Source organism: Chiloscyllium plagiosum, unplaced genomic scaffold (assembly GCF_037043375.1).
Source record: "Chiloscyllium plagiosum isolate Xiang-an unplaced genomic scaffold, Cpla_swu_hap1 HiC_scaffold_26, whole genome shotgun sequence".
NCBI lineage: Eukaryota > Metazoa > Chordata > Chondrichthyes > Orectolobiformes > Hemiscylliidae > Chiloscyllium > Chiloscyllium plagiosum.
In genome coordinates, this window is record NW_028270164.1 from 5991377 (window position 1) to 6013352 (window position 21976).

General features: G+C 43.1%; 1 protein-coding gene across 1 annotated transcript in view; it reads left to right on the forward strand.

Annotated features, from left to right (window-relative positions):
• The window catches only part of LOC148145070 (uncharacterized), a 29592-nt gene extending 11594 nt beyond the window's left edge, over positions 1 to 17998 (forward strand). The window contains exons 2-7 of the mRNA XM_087973802.1: positions 3572 to 3613; positions 5790 to 5862; positions 7002 to 7118; positions 9755 to 9859; positions 12827 to 12867; positions 17411 to 17998. Of these exons, the coding sequence (XP_087829928.1) occupies positions 5859 to 5862; positions 7002 to 7118; positions 9755 to 9859; positions 12827 to 12867; positions 17411 to 17632 (489 nt within the window). The 5' untranslated portion in view covers positions 3572 to 3613; positions 5790 to 5858 and the 3' untranslated portion in view covers positions 17633 to 17998. The remainder of the gene's footprint in view (positions 1 to 3571; positions 3614 to 5789; positions 5863 to 7001; positions 7119 to 9754; positions 9860 to 12826; positions 12868 to 17410) is intronic.
• The last annotated feature ends 3978 nt before the right edge of the window (positions 17999 to 21976 follow it).

A 21976-nucleotide genomic window follows, 5' to 3' on the forward strand; every position in this document is an offset into this window, starting at 1 on the left:
GTGTTTGTTACAGTCTTTGCACAGTATTTTGTAAATGGCATTAGTTTTGCTTGCTGTCTATCTAAGGTCTTTCAAGTTCATTAGCTGCTGATGGCTCCCTCCTCTATATCAAAGACATCTCGGAAATGACTGCCAGACTACTCAGACCCCTTGGCATCATGGTAGCCCACAAACCCACCAACACAGTAAAACAGCAGCTAATCCTAAACTATACAAGGAGGTTATGGATAACTTCGGAATAAAGCAATTCAGATCAACTGCATACCATCCAGAATTGCAAGGAGTACTAGAGAGATGGCATCAAACATGAAAGACCATGTTGAGGGCTTATGGTCAGGACTATCCAGATGATTGGGATAAGGGAGTTCCATTTGTACTTCTTGCGATCAGTGATGCACCAAATGAATCGACCAAATTCAATCCATTTGAATTAATTTTTGGGCATGAAGTAAGAGAACAGTTAAAATTGATTAAGGAGAAATTAATCAGTCAGAATTCAGAGACTATCCATTTGGACTATGTGTCAAATTTTAGAGAATGATTAAATAGAGTTGGAGAGTTGGTTACACAGCATTTAAAAGTATCACAGAATATAATGAAACAAGACGCAGATGAGAAATCACAAATTTGCAATTTTACAATTGGGGATAAGATATCGGTGTTACTTCCAGTAACAGGTAAGCCTTTAAAAGCCAGGTTCAGTGGACTGTATCAAATTGAGAAGAAATTGAGTGAGGGTGAACTACTTGATAAGGATTCCAGACAGGAAGAAATCTCAGTGTGTCATGTGAATATGCTCAAAAGGTATTTTCGAGGAGAAAGTGAGGTCTGCAGATGCTGGAGATCAAAGTTGAAACTTTATTGCTGGAACAGCACAGCAGGTCAGGCAGCATCCAGGGAACAGGAGATTCGACGTTTCGGGCACAGGCCCTTCTTCAGGAATGAAGAAGGGCCTGTGCCCGAAACGTCGAATCTCCTGTTCCCTGGATGCTGCCTGACCTGCTGTGCTATTCCAGCAATAAAGTTTCAACTCAAAAGGTATTTTGACAGGGAAGGAAAGCAAGAGGAGAAGGTGTTAATGATTACAGCACAGAAGGAAGAAACAAGTTCAGAAGATTCTGAATTGGAAATTCCTCAAATCAAATTGGACAATGAGGAAATTGTCAAAAGTTGGGATAAATTATTGAATTACCTTCCACAAGGAAATCGAAATGACCTGTTATTACTATCACATGGGGAGATATGTGGAAATAAACTGGGAAGTACTAACCTAATTGTATATGATGTAGAGATAGAAGTTGCAGTTTCAATTAAGCGACATCCTTATTGGCATAACCCTCTAACTTTGGCACAGGTTGAGAAGGGGATAGAGCACATGCTCCAAGATGGCATAATCAAAGTGAGTTACAGTGAATAAGCTCACCCATAGTCATGGTGCCAAAGTTAGATGGTACCCAGTGGTTTTATGTGGACAATCAAAGTCAATGCATTTACAAAGATTGATACATATCCAATTCCACAGTTGGAGGACTATGTCAAAAAAGTGGGACAAGCAACTTACATTTCTAAGTTGGACTTGGGCCAAGTACTGGAAAATGGGATTGCAACAGTCAGGTTGTTTTTGACCAGCACAGACTTGGTAGACCGAAGGGCCATTTTCTGTATTGTAGATCCTTACGACAAGTAGGAGTGAAATTAAGAACATTTTCCCTCAGATGATTAAAACGTTTAGTAGGATCCACAATTACTAACATTTCTTTAAATTTAGAAAATTGATTGTGCAGGTCGTTCTGCCATAATGCACATTTCATTAATGCAAATTAGCTGTAACATGATTGACGAATTGGGGCCACTGTTTCTAAAGCTCGAACTTTTAAAATGTGCATTGGTTAGAATGCGATTCTGGCCCCATTGGTTTAAATGGTGCTGCTCTTACCTGGCTTTCTTATAACATGGAATTGCATGAGAACATAACTACCGCATTATAGCAAAACCAACTGTGTTCAGTTGTAACTCATCAGTGACTTTGAATGGTTTGGAATTGGAATGAGCAATGGACAGTGTTGTAAGGTTTGAGCCTATGGTTAGTCCCCCCAATGATAGTCTGATCTAATTGGTAAAGACACTGAGGCTTCTGTATTTTCAATAGTAATTATTTTATTTCAAAATACTAATTATGTATATGAGGTACTTGAGCCCTATCAAAGGCTAGGCAAGATAGTCTTACCATGTAATTTCTTACATCATTATAATGGGTGATGTCAGTCCCATCCTAGTCCTTTTTACCTTTCTTCTATAACATCTCCTCAAATCTTTGTGCTAGTTACGATTTAATATACATTCAAATGTTGCCTCATATAACTCTAAATCTCTGACTTCCCGGATTCACTCAGTCTGTAAGTTTCCTGTCTCCCTGATCATGTTCTTGCCTGACTCAGAAGATCAGTGGTATATTTATAACATTTTTTTCTTGACTTTGACAGTTTCATTGAGATCTGTGGTTTCCTGTCCTTTTTGTTTTATTTAAATTTCAAAATCAGTTTGTCCAAATGGAAATAACTCCACAGAGGCCGATATTCCGTCACCATGTACACATTACAGTCACTAACTATTGTACTACCTCATTCAGAGTCAGCTACCAGAATGTCAGTAACCCTGATACTCAATCTTCTTATGTCAGCCAGGACTCCCTGATTTGGATCAGATTAACAGCCCCAATCAGGGAACTCATATTCATTGAGGTCCAGTTGCCTGACCTCATTACAATCACTACATAAATGGATGGTTGTTGTCCTTAATGCATTGCAATGAGATTTCTATTTCTTTCTCTCTCTGGTATGCATATCAGATAAGGTCTATGTTGATTTACATTTGTTTTGAAGGTGTAGGTGTGTCTGTACCTTTAAGAGAAATTGGAAGCTGGCACAGACTTAACAGTCTCTGTTATGTGATTTTTGTTTTCTCTCTGATCCATTCACTTTGACCCTTCGTTTCCCAGCATGGCATCTCCTTCATAATGTTTTGCTTGGTATGATCTGTAATATTTATTTCTGTCTCTCACTCCTTGATAATTCTGGAAATCAGGTCCGTGAGTGATGTCTTGAGTTGGATGGGAAGGATATGTTTTGAGTTTTGTTCCCATTAATAACTCTGATGTTGCTAATTCACACATCAGCTGAGTGAACTTGCAGCATCGGAGCACTGTTTGGAAGTAGTTTTCCCCTGCTTATCCCCTCCTCCGAAAATATTACATCCCCAAATGTTTTATTCAAAGCAACATGTTGTGCACTCAAAATGTTGCTTTACAAGCTTTACTTCTCTACGCTGAGCAATTTTCCCAACAGCCAATCACACATTGTTCCAACTGTCAGTCCTGTATTCTAAATGATCATCGTTCCATCACTCTCCCAGCTATGCCTGAAGAGGAATTCAATTTTTAAAGAGCAACCATTTTGTTTGAATATTTTGTGCCATTTTTCAAGATTCTTTCTATTATTTTTATTTATTTATTTATTTATTTATTTATTTATTTATTTATTCTCTTGCTTGAGCTTTTGTATCTGTTCCTCAGCCTTCTACTCACCGGCTTCTATCTGGAGTCAGGACTTTCCTGGTAAGTGAAACTTTATGTATTTTGTTCTTTCCAGGTAAGTATTTGGTTATTCATTTTGGTATAGTTTTTGTTTTGTATTTTCATTGTTGTTAACAGCTATCTTCAGCCAGTTCCACCGCTGCTATCACGTTGTAAATGGATTCTAAAATAAAATGTTCCTCAGATCCCCCACTGCTCACCATGTTGTATGGGTTGGACCTAATTTAGGTCCCCATGCTTATCAGCCTAATCTAACTAGCAAAAATAGTGAGGCTTCTGTATTCTAAAGAGCAATTATTTTGTTATCAGCTGTTAACAATCTGCATAAAGTCATCATACATTAATGGTCCCTCACAGACATGGATGACCCTCTTCCCTTCTCAGTGTGAGTCCATTGGTAACTGTATAGACTGATGGGGCCACCACAGGCTCTGTTGCACTTGGGTAGGAGGTGGTCATGGGATGGGGGTGGGTGGGGCGTTAGTGTGACAGAGCGCTCCTTTCGCTGTTTCTTCCCGGCTTCCGCTTTTTCCCATCGGCAAGTCTCCAAGAGCTCGACACCTTCCCAGATGCTCCCATTTTGGATGGTCTCGGGCCAGTGATTCTCAGGTGTCGTTGGGAATGCTGCACTTCCCCTGTGAGGCCTTGAGGGTATCCCTGAGGCACTTCCTCTGTCCCACCTGGGGCTCGCATGTTGTTTCGGAGCTGGGAGGAGAGCACCCGCTTGGGGAGTCTCGTGTGGGTCATGCAGCTGATCGGGGGGTGGGGTCAGTGCCCTGATGCTGGGGATGTGGGCCTGGTCAAGGGCGTTGGTGTTGGTGGGTCTGCCTTCCCAGGGGATTGGCTGGATCTTAACTAGGCAGCATTGGTGGGACTGCTCCAGTGCCTGAGGTGGCTACTGTAGACAGTCTACCTCCCAGGGCCATACATGAGGATGGGAACCACCACAGCTCTGAAAACCATTATCTTACATTCTTAACACATGACTGTCACCATTGAAAGCTGGGTAAGAATCCTTATTATGTGATCTCTAAGATCATCACATTGAGAGATATCACATGCATTTGAACCCCTTCTTACACAACAAAGATATCATTAAATTGGAGAGGGTTCAGGAAGGATTTACCAGGATGTTGCCAGGACTGAAGGGTTTGAGTTATGAGGAGAGGCTGGATAGGCTGGGACTGTTTCCGTTCGAGCATAGCAGGGTTGAGGGGTGACCTTATTGAGGTTTATAAAATCATGAGGAGCATGGATGAGAAGAATAGCAAATGATTTTTTTCCCAAAGTAGGGAAGCCCAAAACTAGAGGACATACTTGGTAAAAACAATGACTGCAGATGCTGGAAACCAGATTCTGGATTAGAGGTGCTGGAAAAGCACAGTAGTTCAGGCAGCATCCGAGGAGCAGGAAAATCGACGTTTCGGGCAAAAGCCCTTCATCAGGAATACAGTCTAATGAAGGGCTTTTGCTCGAAACGTTGATTTTACTGCTCCTCGGATGCTGCCTGAACTGCTGTGCTTTTCCAGCACTTCTAATCCTACAGGGCATACTTTTAAGGTGATGGGAGAAATATTTAAAAGGGACCTGAGGGGCAACTTTTTCACACAGAGGGTGGGTTGTATGTGGTATAAACTGTCAGAGGAAGTGGTAAGTGCAGGTGCAATTAGAAGATTTGAAAAACGTGTGCACAGTTACAAGAAAAGTAAAGGTTTAGAGGGACATGGGCAATATGTAGGTAAATGGGACTAGTTTCTTTTGGGAAACATGGTCGGCATGGACGAGTTGGACCGAAGGGTCTGTTTCCGTGCTGTATGACTCTGACTCTATAACAGGAAGAGCTCGGTTGGCTGGGTATATCAGGAAAATTTCTTCACCCAGGTGACTCTGTGAAGTTCACTACTACAGAAAATAATTCAGGCCAAAACATTGTGTTTTCAAGGAGATAGATATAGACTTTGTGGTTAAAGGGATCAAAGATTATGGGATGAGAGCAGGATTGGGGAACTGAGCTTGATGATCAGCCTGGACAATATTGAATGCTAGAACTGGCTTGAGGGGTAGAATGGCCTCCTGTTGCTCCTGTCTCCAATGTTCATGTGTCAGAGCACCAGAGCTTGGAGGTGGTCAATAATTGACCTTGGAAGGGTGGATTTGTATGCATTTAATTCTCCTGCTGTGTGCTTTGTATTTACAGGGGGTAGAACTGCTGCCAAACACCATACTACAACAGACTAAAGGACCCAAAGAAAAGGAAGACGTTTCAATGGGTATTTGTGTTTGATTATATTCTGAGCTTCTGCAATGCAGTAAGCAAGAGAGGACTTGCATCTGTCATCTGCGTGGGATATCTTCAGGGCAACTCGAGATGGACAAGAAACGTGACCACAGTGTCAGCCTTGATAATTCTTTTAAAAGGTCATTGTGCCTGAGTGCCATAAGCCCTTGGCTCAGCACACAACTGTACACTGTTGATTGTAGCTCTCCCGTTTTGGAGGTTGCTGTAGAAACCAATTGGCACTCAGTCCTAACCTCACCCAATACTCACACACATACCGTTTCAATTAGGATCACATGACAAGTGATCAGGAAAGAGAAATTTACGTAGAACTCTGTGGAATTCACAAAAAGAAGCAGAGCAATTGGCTCACCCCTCCTCATCTCACCGTCTCAGAATAACCTTCTATTCCTTTCTCCCTCGTGTCCAGCTTTTTGGTAATTACAGTCCTGCCCCTTGCTCACCCTATTGCTGCTGCTGATGAGCTTTCTGAAGTCATCAGCTATGAGGTGATGATAGGTGCTAGATAAATGCAAGTTCTTTCTCCTTTCCATGTTATGCTTATCCGAATAGAGCTTAGGTAGCAAAGCAACATCTTGGTAAATCTCCTCTAACTCTTCTGTTACCATTTTTTTAAAGAGATAAAAATTGTTAATCGAAGGGATTTGGGGCAAAGAAGTAATCTCAAAGATAGTCTCAATGAATAACTTGTATGATTGAGGGGCTGAATTTCCAATGTTTTCTCTATGTCATGGAGCCAAGGAGATTTACAGGAGACATTGCAAAGACTTTCTTTTTAAACAATGGAAAACTTTGATAGATCAGGGAAAACCCAGAAACTATGTTGAGAAAATAGGAGAAATGTTTCCACACTGTCAAAACCTTAATTGCTTTATTCAGAGTGTTCGAGGTAGAATCATTTACATTCCTCCGTGAAAATGTGGATATTATTTCAGAGAGAAAGCAGGAAAGTTCTGGCTTGCTTGAGCAAAAATGATGAGCTGAATGGTCTCCCTTTGAAATAAATGCTATGTTTTTAATACAGTAGTTTCATATCAAACACTGTTGGTATTTTGTTACAAATGAGCAAGTGGTTGACATTCTGATTCGCCACTTCTTTTTCATTTGAAGGCAATCTATTTTCAAAGAGTAAGTCAACGCCAGTAACAACAACCAGAGCTCCAACAACCCAATTTACAACAACAGTAACAGCAACAATGACTCTAGCAACAGAAGCAGCTCAACCAGGTTGGTTTTCCATCAATGGTTATGTTTCAGGCAGAAGCATTAGGTTTCCACAGTTTAACTCAGTGGCAGCAATGTTTTCTTAGCTGTCCACCTAGCTGGAGACCATTGTAGCAGGTTAGTCTTCAGCACCAGGCCTGTGTCTTCAAGATTCTGACTCCAGGCCCCTGAGTCCAGGCCTCTCACGTGCAGGTTTCCGATGTTCAAGCCTTCAGGCCTCTGATTCCAATTCTCCAACATCCAGGACTCCATAACTCCTCTCTCCATGTCACTGACCAATGCGTAGCAATATCAAGGCACCGCTATACTGGCCCCTGAGCCTCTGTGTAGACATTGAATATGCTGAGTTGCTCAGTCTCCATGAGTATGCCAAGGTACTGGTTGTGGAGTTACAGTTGCAGTTCAGAGGAGGGTCACCAGGTTGATCCCACGGATGAAAGGGCTGTCATGCCAGGAGCGGTGAAATAGCTTGGGCTTGTATTCATTGGAGTTCAGAAGAATGAAGGGGGGAATCTGATTGAGGGATATAAAATATTACAGGGGATTGATAAGATGGGTGTTGAACAGACATTCTCCCTTGTGGATCAGTGGTGCTGGAAGAGCACAGCAATTCAGGCAGCATCCGAAGACAAGCCTGTCCTCGGTTGCTGCCTGAATTGCTGTGCTCTTCCAGCACCACTGACCCAGAATCTGGTTTCCAGCATCTGCAGTCATTGTTTTTACCTCGTTTTATTCTCCCTTGTGGGACAGTCTCGAACAAGAGGTCATAGATATAGAGTGAGAGGAGGAGATGGGGAGAAACTATTTATCCCAGAGGGTTGTGAGTTTGTGGAACTCGCTGCTCCAGACTGCAGTGGAGGCAAAATTAATCAACAGATTCAAGAAGGAAATAGATATGTTTCTGATGAAAAGTGGGATAAAGGGCTTTGGAGATCACACAGGAGAGTGAAGTTGGGACTTGGATAAGGTCAGCCAACTTTTCTTCATAGTTAAACTCCCGTATACCAGGCAACATTCTGGTAAATCTTTTCTGTACTCTCTCCAAAGTATCCACATCCTTCTGGTAGCATGGTGACCAGAACTGTATACAATATTCCAGGTTTGCCTAACTAAAGTTCTGTAAAGCTGCACAAACCTTGTCTATCCTTATACTGAAAGCCTCTCCCAATGAAGGGTGGATAGACTGTGTTTGTTTTCACTGAAACACAGGAGGTTGAGGGGCAAGTTTATAGGATTGTGAATGGCATGAATAGAGTGGAATGTATGACGCTTTTTGCCAGAGTGGAGGGGTCAATTACTAGGGGTCACAGGTTCAAGGTGCAAAGGGGGTGTGAGACAAGTTTTTCACACAAAGGGTGGTGAATGCCTGGAAGGCGCTGCCTGAGGAGGTGGGGGAAGCAGACACAATAGCAGAATTCAAGAAACACCTGGACAAATAACCGAATAGGAGGGGAATAGAGGGATATAGATTCTGTAAGTGAAGACAATTTTAGTATGGAAGGGCAAAATGTGTCGATGTAGGCTTGGAGGGCTGAAGGGCCTGTTTCTGTGTTGAATTGATCTTTGTTCTTGTGCAAATGTTTGGGGGCCTAGCGTTCAAATCCCACCTGTGGTAAATAGTGGAATTTGAATGTGATTAGGTGGCACGGTGGCTCGGGGGTTAGCACTGCTGCCTCACAGCGTGCAAGACCCAGTTCGATTCCAACTTCGGATGACTGTCTGTGTGGAGTTTGCACATTCTCCCTGTGTCTGCGTGGCTCCCTCCTACAGTCCAAAGATGTGCAGGTTAGGGGAATTGGCCATGCTAAATTGCCCGTAGTGTTCAGGGATGTTTATGTTAGGTGCATTAACCAGGGGTAAATATGGGATAATAGGGTGGGTGAATAGGTCTGGGTGGGTTGCTCTTTGGAGGTTTGGTGTGGACTTGTTGGGCCTGTTTCCAGAATGTAGGGAATCTATGATTCTGTGATTTCTATCATATAGAAAAATAAAAATTCTGGAATTAGAAGTCCAAAGATGGCAATGAAACCAATTGTCCCAATTTTTGCTAAGAACCCTTCAGGTTCATTAATGTCCAGGAAATCTGCTGTTTTTCCCCTCTGTGTGAGACCAGACCTGCAGCAATCTGACTATTCATGAAGAAGGAGAAAGTGAGGACTGCAGATACTGGAGATCAGAGCTGAAAATGTGTTGCTGAAAAAGCGCAGCAGGTCAGGCAGCATCCAAGGAACAGGACAATTGACGTTTCAGGCATGAGCCCTTGGTTCATGCCGAAATGTCGATTCTCCTGCTCCTTGGATGCTGCCTGACCTGCTGCGCTTTTCCAGCAACACATTTTCAGCTCTGACTATTCATGAAGTCTAAGAAAATGAATTAAATTAAAATTAGGGAGGGGCAATAAATACTGGCCCAGCCAGTGATTTCCATGAGTGAATAAAAAGAAGCTCATTTATTGAGTTTGTTTAAGATTGGTATTTGTGGATTCTAAGAGAATTGTGGAATATGGCGGGAAATTGGAGGAAATTGCCAATGAACTGTGATCTTAATGAAAGGCAGAGCGAGCATCCGAACCTCCTGCTCCTGTGTTCTTTAATGTTCCTATGCAAGGTGTTGATGAAATTATTTCTCTCTGTCACCAGTCAACGTGTACCATGTGTTGGGGGGTGTGGCGCTGTTTGTGCTGATGGTTTTGTTCCTGATTGCTGTCCTTCTGTATTTTATCAAAAGGAAGAAAGGAAATGCAGGTGAGTGGAACAGTGTCCTCTGAAGGACGCTAACTTGCATTTATAAAGAGCATTCTCAGGATGTGCAAAAAGTGCATTGCTTTTGGGCGGCACGGTGGCACAGTGGTTAGCACTGCTGCCTCACAGCGCCAGAGACCCGGGTTCATTTCCTGCCTCAGGCGACTCTCTGTGTGGAGTTTGCATATTCTCCCGTGTCTGCGTGGGGGTGCTCTGGTTTCCTCCCACAGTCCAAAAAAATGTGCAGGTTAGGTGAATTGGCCATGCTAAATTGCCCGTAGTGTTAGGTGAAGGGGTAAATGTGGGGAAATGGGTGTGGGTGGCGGGTCAGTGTGGATTTGTTGGGCCGAAGGGCCTGTTTCCACACTGTAAGTAATCTAATCTAATCATTAACCAGTAAAACCAAAATAACTCCGCAAAGGCTTCTATCAAGTCGCTCTTTATTTGCTTTTGTTGTGCATAAGCATTCAGCTAGTTAGCACAGAGCCAGCTCTCGGAGCGAACAAAACCTCTGATACTCCTGTTTATCTTTTTTTCTTTGTTTTTTGCATTTCTCACACTCTTGTTTCTTTTTCTTTTTTTTCCTCTTCTTACCGCCACACTACCGCCTAACTGCAGCAATGCTTATTTTTTTCCCCCAGCACCTATGTTGTGTGTGTGCAGGTGATACTCCTGTTTATTTTTTTTTCAGAGGCCAGTAGCCAATTAGCAAGAGATCTTTTATTTGCACATGAACAGTTCTTGATTTTAGTGCTGCCTCTTCAGAGTCAGCTCTCAGAATGTCAGTTGCTCTAACATTCCCTTTTTTTTGTTTAACCCCCACACTATCGCCTAACTGCGGTAGTGCTTATTTTTTCCCCAGCACCCATGGTGTGTGTGTGCAGGTGTGAGACACAGTGAGAGACACAAAGTGCACGAATCTTTATTCAATTTCCACCACCAGGAAGAATACTCCTGTTTATTTTTTTTTTTGCTCTTTCTCCAAGGACACCCGTTCACCTTTTTTTTCTTTTTTTCTTCTTTTTTTTTCTTTTTTTTTCTTTTTTAACCCCCACACTACCACCTAAGTGCGGTAGTGCTTATTTTATCTCCAGCACCCATGGTGTGTGTGTGCAGGTGTGAGACACAGTGAAAGACACAAAGTGCACGAATCTTTATTCAATTTCCACCACCAGGAAGAATACTCCTGTTTATATCTGTCTTCCAGGACTCCCTGATTGGACCATATTACAGTCCCAATCACGGAACTCAGATTCTATGAGATCCACCTGGCTGACCTCATTACAATGACTGCAGAAACCACTGCTGATGACTTGGGAATTGATCTGAAGCTAATCTGTACAGGGCAAGATCCCAAAAGCAACAAACGAACAGCTGACCTAGTTTATCTGTTTTTGCTTGGGTGCTGGAGTATCATGGCCTAAAGATACAATACCTCTGATGGTGCAGCACTCCCTCAGGTCTGCATTGACGGTCAGCAGAGATTGAAAAAAGAATATTTCACAGTCTTGGAAGACCACAAAGTATTTATGCCCATGGATGTTTATACACAGTTAAAATGAAGGAATTCTCAGGTACAGTCAATTTTAATATAGCAGGATCCCAAGAACAGCACAGTCTTTGTGATATTAGTTGAGGGAAAAATGTTGGTGGAGGCATGGGAGAGAACCTCACTATCCCTCTTTACATCCACCTGAAACATTGTACCAGAAAAACAGCACATCTGATAGTGCAGCACTCCTTCAGGATTTCAGCTGGAGCATTAGCTCAAAAGCTAATATTTTAACATTTCCTTATTCACTCGTGGGACATGGGTGTCGCTGGCTGGGCCAACATTTATTGCCTGTCCCTAGTTGCCCTTGAGAAATTGGGGGTTAGCTGCCTTCTTGAACTGTTGCAGTCCATGTGCTGAACAAAGAACAAAGAACAAAGAAAATTTACAGCCCAGGAACAGGCCCTTCGGCCGTCCAAGCCTGATCCAATCCAAATCTACCACCTAAACCTATCGCCCAATTCCTAAGCATCTGTATCCCTCTGCTCCCCACCTATTCATGCATCTGTCCAGATGCATCTTAAATGAATCTACAGTGCCTGCCTCTACTACCTCTGCTGGTAACGCGTTCCAAATGCTCACCACCTGTAGGTAGACCCACTGTCCCAGAGATGAGATGACTACTCATTAACACAGTTGCCATGATGTAATGTGGCAACTAATCAGAATGGTTAGGTCCTTGTTTTTGACTGGCACAGACTTGATGGGCTGAAGGACCTTTTTTTTGAGTTGTAGACCTCTATGACTTTAATGAGGAATAATAATTTTGACCTATCCCACTCAGGATCTGTATGGATTTGAGTAGGAAGAATATTTCATGCCCTCTCTAATTTTATTGTCCCCAGAAAATTTGAGTATGGGCTACAGCAGGAGGTGACAATGTATGTGTACATGTACAAACAGCTTCAAGAACAGCTTTTTCCCAGCTGTTATCAGACTTCTGAATGGGCCTCTTAAATTTTCAATTTAACATTGAACTCACTCTCTGTGCACCTTTTCCGTAGCTGTAACCTTGTATTCTTCTCTCTGTTCAATTACTCTAATACACTTTGCATGGTGTAACCTGCCTGTACTGCACGCAGAACAAAACATTTCACTGTACCTTGGTACATGTGACAAAATCAAATCAAAAGCAGAAAGGATGGTGCTTTTCCCACAGTGTATACCAATCTTTGGAATCTGTTCTCCAAACTCCACTTTCTTGAATTATGGTTCTGTATCAGGAAGCAGCATTACCTTTGATTTTAAGATTAAAGCTGGATCAGTAAACTGAAGGTGACTGAGTCTTTTGGACTTATCATCCAGTGCAGGCTGTGATGTGTAGATGCTGATGCGGTGCTGTGATGCGCTTGAGGAGCTTGTAACACCTAGCATGAATCTGCAGCCATCATATCAATTACTGCTTAATTCTTTCACAGTCAAGGCTACACATGGAACAGGAACAACAGAGCTCAGCAAGGTAAACAAGAATTTACTATTATGTGTGAATGCTTAAAGAAGACAGCATCTCAAGATAAATAGCCCGTAAGATTTTATGTAACCTCTGTGGACACCTCTTCGCTTCCCTTTGAAATTGAAACTGACCCAGATCTCAGTGCAAGAAGAGACCCAGATTATTAAAAGAAAAATTGTTTGAGTTGTCCTGTGTGTGAAGATTTGCAGAAGTTGAGGTTCTAATGGGCAAGACCTAAAGTGAAAGCAGAAATTAAAAAGATGGGACTGAAAGGATTAAATGGTCAAAAGAGGAATTAAGTCTATGTGATGGGGTAGATATGTTACTGGACTAGTAAATCAGAAAATGAAAGTTCAAAACCTAACATTGGCTGTTTGAGAATTAGAACTCAATTAAAATCATCAATGCTATGACTATAAGTCAGAAGTCACACAACACTAGGTTATAGTACTAAAGGTTCGTTTGAATTGTAATTACAATGCTGTAAGACAGGATCTGAGGAGCATAAGTTGGGACCATAGGCTGTCAGGGAAGGATGTCGTGGAAATGTGGAACTTTTTCAAGGAACGGATACGACGTGTCCTTGATATGTGTGTACTGTCAGGCAGGAAAGAGATGGTTGTGTGAGGGAACCTTGGTTGACGAGGGAGGTTGAATGTCTTGTAAAGAGGAAGAAGGAGGCTTACATAAGTTTGAGGAAACAGGGTTCATACAGAGCAGTGGAGGGATACAGGATAGCCAGAAGGGACCTGAAGAAAGGGATTAGGAGAGCTAAGAGAGGGCATGTAAAATCTTTGGCGGATAGGATCAAGGATAACCCAAAGGCATTTTATGTGTATGTGAGAAACATGAGAATGATGAGAACGAGGGTAGGTCCGATTAAGGACAGTAGTGGGAGACTGTGTATTGAGTCGGAAGAGATAGGAGAGGTCTTGAATGAGTACTTTTCTTCAGTATTTACGAGTGGGACTGTATTGTTGAAGAGGAGAGTGTGAAACGGACTGGTAAGCTAGAGGAGATACTTGGTAGGAAGGAAGATGTGTTGGATTTTGAACAACTTGAGGATAGACAAGTCCCCCGGGCCTGACAGGATATATCCTAGGATTATGTGGAAAGCAAGAGAGGAAATTGCAGTACCATTGGCAATGATCGTTTCGTCTTCACTGTCAATGGGGATGGTACCAGGGGACTGGAGAGTGGCGAATGTTGTGCCCCTGTTCAAAAAAGGGAATAGGGATAACCCCGGGAATTACAGGCCAGTTGGTCTTACTTCGGTGGTAGGCAAAGTAATGGAAAGGGTACTGAGGGATAGGATTTATGAGTATCTGGAAAGACACTGCTTGATTAGGGACAGCCAGCACAGATTTGTGAAGGGTAGGTCTTGCCTTACAAGTCTTATTGAATTCTTTGAGGAGGTGACCAAGCATGTGGATGAGGGTAGAGTAGTGGATGTAGTATACATGGATTTTAGTAAGGCATTTGATAAGGTTCCCCATGGTAGGCTTATGCGGAAAGTCAGGAAGCATGGGATAGAGGGAAATTTGGCCAATTGGATAGAAAAACTGGCTAACTGGTCGAAGTCAGAGAGTGGTGGTAGATGGCAAATATTCAGCCTGGAGCCCAGTTACAAGTGGAGTTCTGCAGGGATCAGTTCTGGGTTCTCTGCTGTTTGTAATTTTTATTAATGACTTGGATGAGAGAGTCGAAGGGTTGGTCAGTAAATTTGCAGATGATACGAAGATTGGTGGAGTTGTGGATAGTGAGGAGGGCTGTTGTCAGCTGCAAAGAGACTTAGATATGATCCAGAGCTGGACTGAGGAGTGGCAGATGGAGTTCAACCCTGCCAAGTGTGAGGTTGTCCATTTTGGAAAGACAAATAAGAATGCGGAATACAGGTTTAACGGTAGGGTTCTTAGTGAGGTGAAGGAACAGAGGGATCTTGGGGTCTATGTTCATAGATCTTTGAAAGTTGCCACTCAGGTGGATAGAGCTTGTAAGAAGGCCTATGGTGTATTAGCGTTCATTAGCAGAGGGATTGAATTCAAGAGTCGTGAAGTGATGTTGCAACTGTACAGGACTTTGGTTAGGCCACAGTTGGAGTACTGTGTGCAGTTCTGGTCGCCTCACTTTAGGAAAGATGTGGAAGCTTCGGAGAGGGTGCAGAGAAGATTTACCAGGATGTTGCCTGGAATGGAGAATAGGTCGTACGAGGATAGGTTGAGAGTGCTAGGCCTTTTCTCGTTGGAATGGCGAAGGATGAGGGGTGACTTGATAGAGGTTTATAAGATGATCAGAGGAATAGATAGAGTAGACAGTCAGAAACTTTTTCCCCGGGTGTAACAGAGTGTTACAAGGGGACATAAATTTAAGGTGAAGGGTGAAAGGTATAGGGGAGATGTCAGGGGTGGGTTCTTTACCCAGAGAGTGGTGGGGGCATGGAATGCACTGCCTGTGGGAGTGGTAGAGTCAGAATCTTTGGTGACCTTTAAGCGGCAATTGGATAGGTACATGGATGGGTGCTTAAGCTAGGACAAATGTTCAGCACAACATCGTGGGCCGAAGGGCCTGTTCTGTGCTGTATTGTTCTATGTTCTATGTTCTAAATCCCAAGCTTCGTCCATCACTAGATGACTATCAGTATAAGTGACCACAATATTGTCAGACTCAAACTGAACTGGTTCTTTGAGGATGGAAACCTACTGTCCTTACCCACTTTAGAACTATTTGTTATTCTGATCCCCATACCATCATGGTTAACTATCCTCTGAGGAATCCTACAAGTCACATGTTTTGTCAAACATCTCCTCAGAGCAAGTAGTGATGGACAATAAATGTTATCTGTGTCAGCCCCTCCCACAAACAGGGATTAAAGGCTAAGGATAGACCACAAAGATTAAATGGTGTTTGCCGTAGGATCAGAAAGTTGGCTGTGGTAGGGCAGAAAGCTTGAAGATACAAAATTGGTGAATATTTATTGATTTTGATTTGTTTAGACTGTGGACTATAATACCTTTGGGTTGTGGGGGGTGTGAAATGCACTGCCTGGGAAGGTAATTGAGGGAGGAATTTCCTCTCAGAAATGGAACTCCACAACTCAGAGAAAATCAGCAAATGGTGGCATTTAATCTGCAGATTGGTGCCTTCTTGGTTATTTATTAAAGGGAAGTTCTTGCATTTATAAAATGCATTTTGTGACCACAAGACATTTCAAAGTGCTTACAGCCAACAAAACCCAGCTGAGGCTCAGTCACAACAGGAAATGAAGCAGCCAACGTGCAGACAGCAAGTCCCACAAGTAGCAATCTGAAGCACAGGGAATGTTTTTAGTAAAAGCTTAGAACTGCGGATGCTGGAGATTTGGAATAGAAGCTGAAAGGAGAAACTCAGCAGGTCTGGCAGCATCTGTGAAGATAGAAACAGAATTCACCTTCTGAGCCCAGCATGACTCCTCTTGGAAATTCTGAAGTTATGAAGAGGATTCATACTGGACTCAAATCTGTTTTGAGTGATGTTGGTTGAGGGATCCCCCTGGGGAGATCAGGAAGAACTTCTAAGAGGAAGTTGAAATGTTAACTCAATTTCTCTCTCTATTGCTGGACCTGCTGAGTTTCTCCAGCACTTTCCTTTTTTAGATTGTCATAGTCATTAAGTTTAAAAATGTGTTGCTGGAAAAGCGCAGCAGGTCAAGCAGCATCAAAGGAACAGGAGAATCAATGTTTCGGGCATAAGCCCTTCTTCAGGAAGTCCTTTGATGCTGCCTGACCTGCTGCGCTTTTCCAGCGACACATTTTTAAGCTCTGATCTCCAGCATCTGCAGTCCTCACTTTCTCAGTCATTAAGTTTTCAACAACATGGAAACAGATGGTTTGGCTCAACTCATCCATGCTAACCAGGTTTCCTAAATTAACCTAGTCATCCCATTTGCCAGCATTTGGCCCATATCCCTCTAAATCCTTCCTATTCATTTACCCATCCAGATGCCTTTTAAATGCTGTAATTGTACTAGCCTCCACCACTTCCTCTGGCAGCTTATTCCATACATGCACCACGGTCTGTGTGAAAAAGTTGGCCCTTAAGTCCCCTTTATATCTTTCCCTTCTCAACTTAAACCTGTGCCCTCTATTTTTGGACTGCCCTACCCCGGAGAAAAGACTTTGGCTATTCACCCTATCCATGCCTCTCATGATTTTATAAACTTTGAGAAAGTCACCTTCAGCCTTTGACCAGGGAGAACTCCGTGGCTCTCTACTCTCTAATCTAGCTGCTCCATACAGATCTCCTTGGAGATCTGATCTTTGACCAAAGTTTTTACTGACCACTCCTACTGCCACCTGCTTTGGATTTGAGCCATTTTCTGTCTCACTGTTTTTTTCGTGGAACCAGTTTCCAGTGTTCATGATGCTGTAGAATTACCCTGTGCTGAAACTCAAAGTGGGCATGCTTGTAGGCTCCTGTCATGAATTTTCCATTTATCTTTAGAGAGTTGTTGCTGCTTGTGTTGTTTATCTGGCAAGGTTGATTAAACTAACCCTCTCCGATCCCGCTGCAGGACTCTGAAAGCTTTGACAGTCATTTTGTCTACGCTAGCATTGCTAAGCCTCCAGGACACATCCCCAACCATTCCCACCTGGAGACTCCCGCAAGGAAAGTAGAGAAAGCTCCCGAAGTATTTTACAGCACAGTGGAGTTCAAGTCGGAGAACCAACCCACTTCAACCCAAACACATACAGAAGGAAGTGAATACGCCAGCATTGTCCTTAAAGCAAAATAGATTCAATTAAGGACACTAAGCAAGACCAAATACTCGGTTTGTATCTTTCCTGTGTCCCTTTTCAGCATTGAGGATGGCTTTTTTCTACTCTGGGTGGACAGGTTCTGAGGTGGCTGAAAGGTCCAATGTGTGACCCACAGACTCTGCTAGATTGGGATGGGTTGTGGTTGGCACTTGGAGGGTTGGGTTGGCACACTGTTTGGAAGTTTAGGTGCTCTATCCATTTACTGACTGTGTGTTCCTGACAGTCCCTCGATGTGCTTACTATCTTCCTGAATCTTAAGTCTGGATGCTTTCAATTGATGGCAAAAGTGAGGACTGCAGATGCTAGAACTCAGAGTCTAGATTAGAGTGGTGCTGGAAAAGCACAGCAAGTCAGGCAGCATCCAAGGAGCAGGAAGCCTGAGTTTCTGATGAGTCCTGATGAAGGGCTTTTGCCCAAAACGTCAATTTTCCTTCTCCTCGGATGCTGCCTGACCTGCTGTGCTTTTCCAGCACCACTCTAATCTTGACTCTGTATTTTCAATTGATCCCTAACCTCAATAGTTTTATTTGGGTGTGGGAGGAGTGTGGATGGAGAGGTGCGATGAGTTCATCTCCCTCGCTTAGCAAGAATCTGTTCGCATCTGCCTTAAAAATATTGAAAGACCTTTTCAGGGCAAGGCTTCCAAAGGGTCACAACAATCTGAAAGAAAAAGAAAGCTCCTCATCTCTGCTTTTTAAACAGTGACTCTAGTTCTAGATTCTCCCATAAGAGGATCCATATTCCCTGTCAAGATCCCTTAAGATTGCTGTGGTTCTGTTCGCTGAGCTGGAAGTTTTTGTTGCAAACGTTTCGTCACCTGGCTAGGCGACATCATCAGTGCTTGGGAGCCTCCTGCGAAGCGCTTCTTTGATGTTTCCTCCGGTGTTTATAGTGGTCTGTCCCTGCCGCTTCCGGTTGTCAGTTTCAGCTGTCCGCTGTAGTGGTTGGTATATTGGGTCCAGGTCGATGTGTTTGTTGATGGAGTTTGTGGATAAATGCCATGCCTCTAGGAATTCCCTGGCTGTTTTCTGTCTGGCTTGCCCTATGATAGTAGTGTTGTCCCAGTCGAATTCATGTTGCTTGTTGTCTGCGTGTGTGGCTACTAAGGATAGCTGGTCGTGTCGTTTCGTGGCTAGTTGATGTTCATGTATGCGGATTGTTAGCTGTCTTCCTGTTTGTCCTATATAGTGTTTTGTGCAGTCCTTGCATGGTATTTTGTACACTACATTAGTTTTGCTCATGTTGGGTATCGGGTCCTTCGTTCTGGTGAGTTGTTGTCTGAGCGTGGCTGTTGGTTTGTGTGCCGTTATGAGTCCTAGGGGTCGCAGTGGTCTGGCTGTCAGTTCCGAGATGCTCCTGATGTATGGTAGTGTGGCTAGTCCTTTTGGTTGTGGTATGTCCTCGTTCCGTGGTCTTTCTCTTAGGCATCTGTTGATGAAGTTGCGCGGGTATCCATTTTTGGCGAATACCTTGTAGCCACACTATCATACACTAGGAGATACAGGTCTATCACTACTATCATAGGGCAAGCCAGACAGAGAATAGCCAGGGAATTCCTAGAGGCATGGCATTCATCCACAAACTCCATCAACAAACACATCGACCTGGACCCAATATACCAACCACTACAGCGATCAGCTGAAACTGACAACCGGAAGCGGCAGGGACAGACCACTATAAACACCGGAGGAAACATCAAAGAAGCGCTTCGCAGGAGGCTCCCAAGCACTGATGATGTCGCCTAGCCAGGTGACGAAACGTTTGCAACAAAAACTTCCAGCTCGGCGAACAGAACCACAGCAACGAGCACCCGAGCTACAAATCTTCGCACAGACTTTGATCCCTCAAGATTGTATATGTTTCAATCAAGTCGCCTTTTTACTCTTCCACTCAAGATGTAGATGTGCCAGTGTTGGACTGGGATTGACAAAGTCAGAAGTCACAAGACACGAGGTTATCATCCAACAGGTTTATTTGAAATCACAAGCTTTCAGAGCTAGTGACCTGATGATGGGGCAGTGCTCCGAAAACTTGTGATTTCAGATAAACCTGTTGGACTATAACCTGGTGTCATGCGACTTCTGGGCATTTTCTACTCAAATGGATATAGGTCAAGGCTATTCAACTCTCTCTCGAAAGATAATCTGCCATTCCAGGGGATTAATCTGGTAATCGTTCTCTGAACTGCTTCCAACACACTTACCTCCTTTTCTAAATAGCATGATCGACACTGTACACAGTACTCCAGATAGGGCCTCCCCAGTGGTAAAACTGAAGTATAACTTCCTGGCTACTGGCTTTCCAGATGACTTGCTGCACCTACATACTTTCTTTTGGAATTCATGCACTATGACACCTAGATCCCTCTGCATCTCAGAGCTCTGTAATCTTCTACCATTTAGATAATAGGCCCCTCCTTTCATTATTCCTGCCTAATAGAACAAGGTGTTTATAAAATTCAGTGGTGGGTGCCCAATTTTATAAATCTTTATTTAGGTGAATAATAAAAATGTCTACATTGTTCACATCTCAATATTGTATTGCTTTTGGATTTCAAGGCATGAAAGAATTGTTTATCTACTTTTATCAGATCATGAAGGTATTTCTGGTAGATGTTCAAAATAAATAATCTTTCCTTGTATTTTGTATAATAAGCTTAACTTGACCGATGCAAGAAAGATCTAATAAACTCTCTGACTTTGTATAATTCACACCTTTTTATATGATACTTAATTATAATAAATTAGATTTGTTATTTTAGCCTGTTCCAAATTGGTTATTTATATATGTCCCCTCTGCATTAAATGAAGACACTGCAGCAATGATTACAGCACTGGGAGATACAGGTCTATCACTGTAGAATACTGAGATACAGCCCCTGGAGGTACAAGCCCAAGGTACAGGCTCTGGCTGCCATGTGGCAAGTAGTATTTGTATCACACAAATGCCAGGCAATGATCATCTCCAATAATAGAGAATCTAATCACTGCCCTTTGGCATTCATTGGTGTTACCATCACTGAATCCACCTTGGGGTTCCCATTGATGCTGATAGACACAGATCCAAGACTGTAAAACATTGGGGTTCAGTACTTGTACTTACAGGGCCAACACTGCAGAATACCAAGGTACAGTAGTAAGAGATGCAGGCCCAGAACTCAACTGGACTTGCCACATAAACACATTGGTCAGAGGCTAGGAATACTGCAGTGAGTAACTCACCTCCTGACTCTCAAAGTATGTCCACCATCTACAAGGCACAAGTCAGGAGTGTGATGGAATACTCCCCACTTGCCTGGATGGGTGCAGCTCCAACAACATTCAAGAAGCTTGACACCATCCAGGTCAAGGCAACCTGTGTGATTGGCACCACATCCTCAAACATCCACTCCCTCCACCACCGAAGCTCAGTAGCAGCAGTTTGTACTATCTACAAGATGCACTGCAGAAATTTACCAAAAATCCTCAGACAGCACTTCCAAACCCATGTGCACTTCCATCTGGAAGAACAAGGGCAGCAGATACAGGGGAACACTAACTCCTGCAAGTTCCTCTCCAAGACACTCATTATCCTGGCTTTGAAATATATCACTGTTCCTTTAGTGTCACTGGATCAAAATCCTGGAATTCCCTCCCCAAGGGCTTTGTGGGTCTACCTACAGCACATGGACTGCAGCGGTTCAAGAAGGCAGCTCATTCCCACCTTCTCAAGGGGCAACTAGGCTTGGAAAATAAAAAATGCTGGCCAGCCAACAATGCCCATGTCTCATGAGTAAAAAAAAACTGTAGAATACCTAAGTACTGTACTGATAGGTTCAGGTCCAAGTCTGTGTAATGCTGGGTTACATTACTGTTAGTTATAGGCTCATCACTGCATGACAATGGGGCACAGTACAAGCAGAACCACATCTGCCTCATGTAATTCTGAAATAAAGTGCTGTGGACACAGGTCTATCATTTCTAACACAGGATTTCATACTGACACTCCCTGCAATACCCTACAGATACAGGTCAGTTCCCAGGCAGTCTCTGCAGCTACTAACACTCCCATGGGAATTCCCTCAAAATATTGACTCATTCCTGCAAAGAGGAAAGGTCAGTAAAACTCATGAATGAGACAAAATGATCAAACACATTTTGTATAATTCAAAATAGAATTTCAGTCTGAGCAATATGGTCACATCCAAACATGACTATATTTTTGACAGGTTTTCTCTCTGAGTACAGACTGAGGGAGTGTCTCATTGTATGGGGTGGCATCCTTGAGATGAACAATTGGACCAAGTCTCTGTCCAGTCCCTGAGGTAGATAAAAGAGATT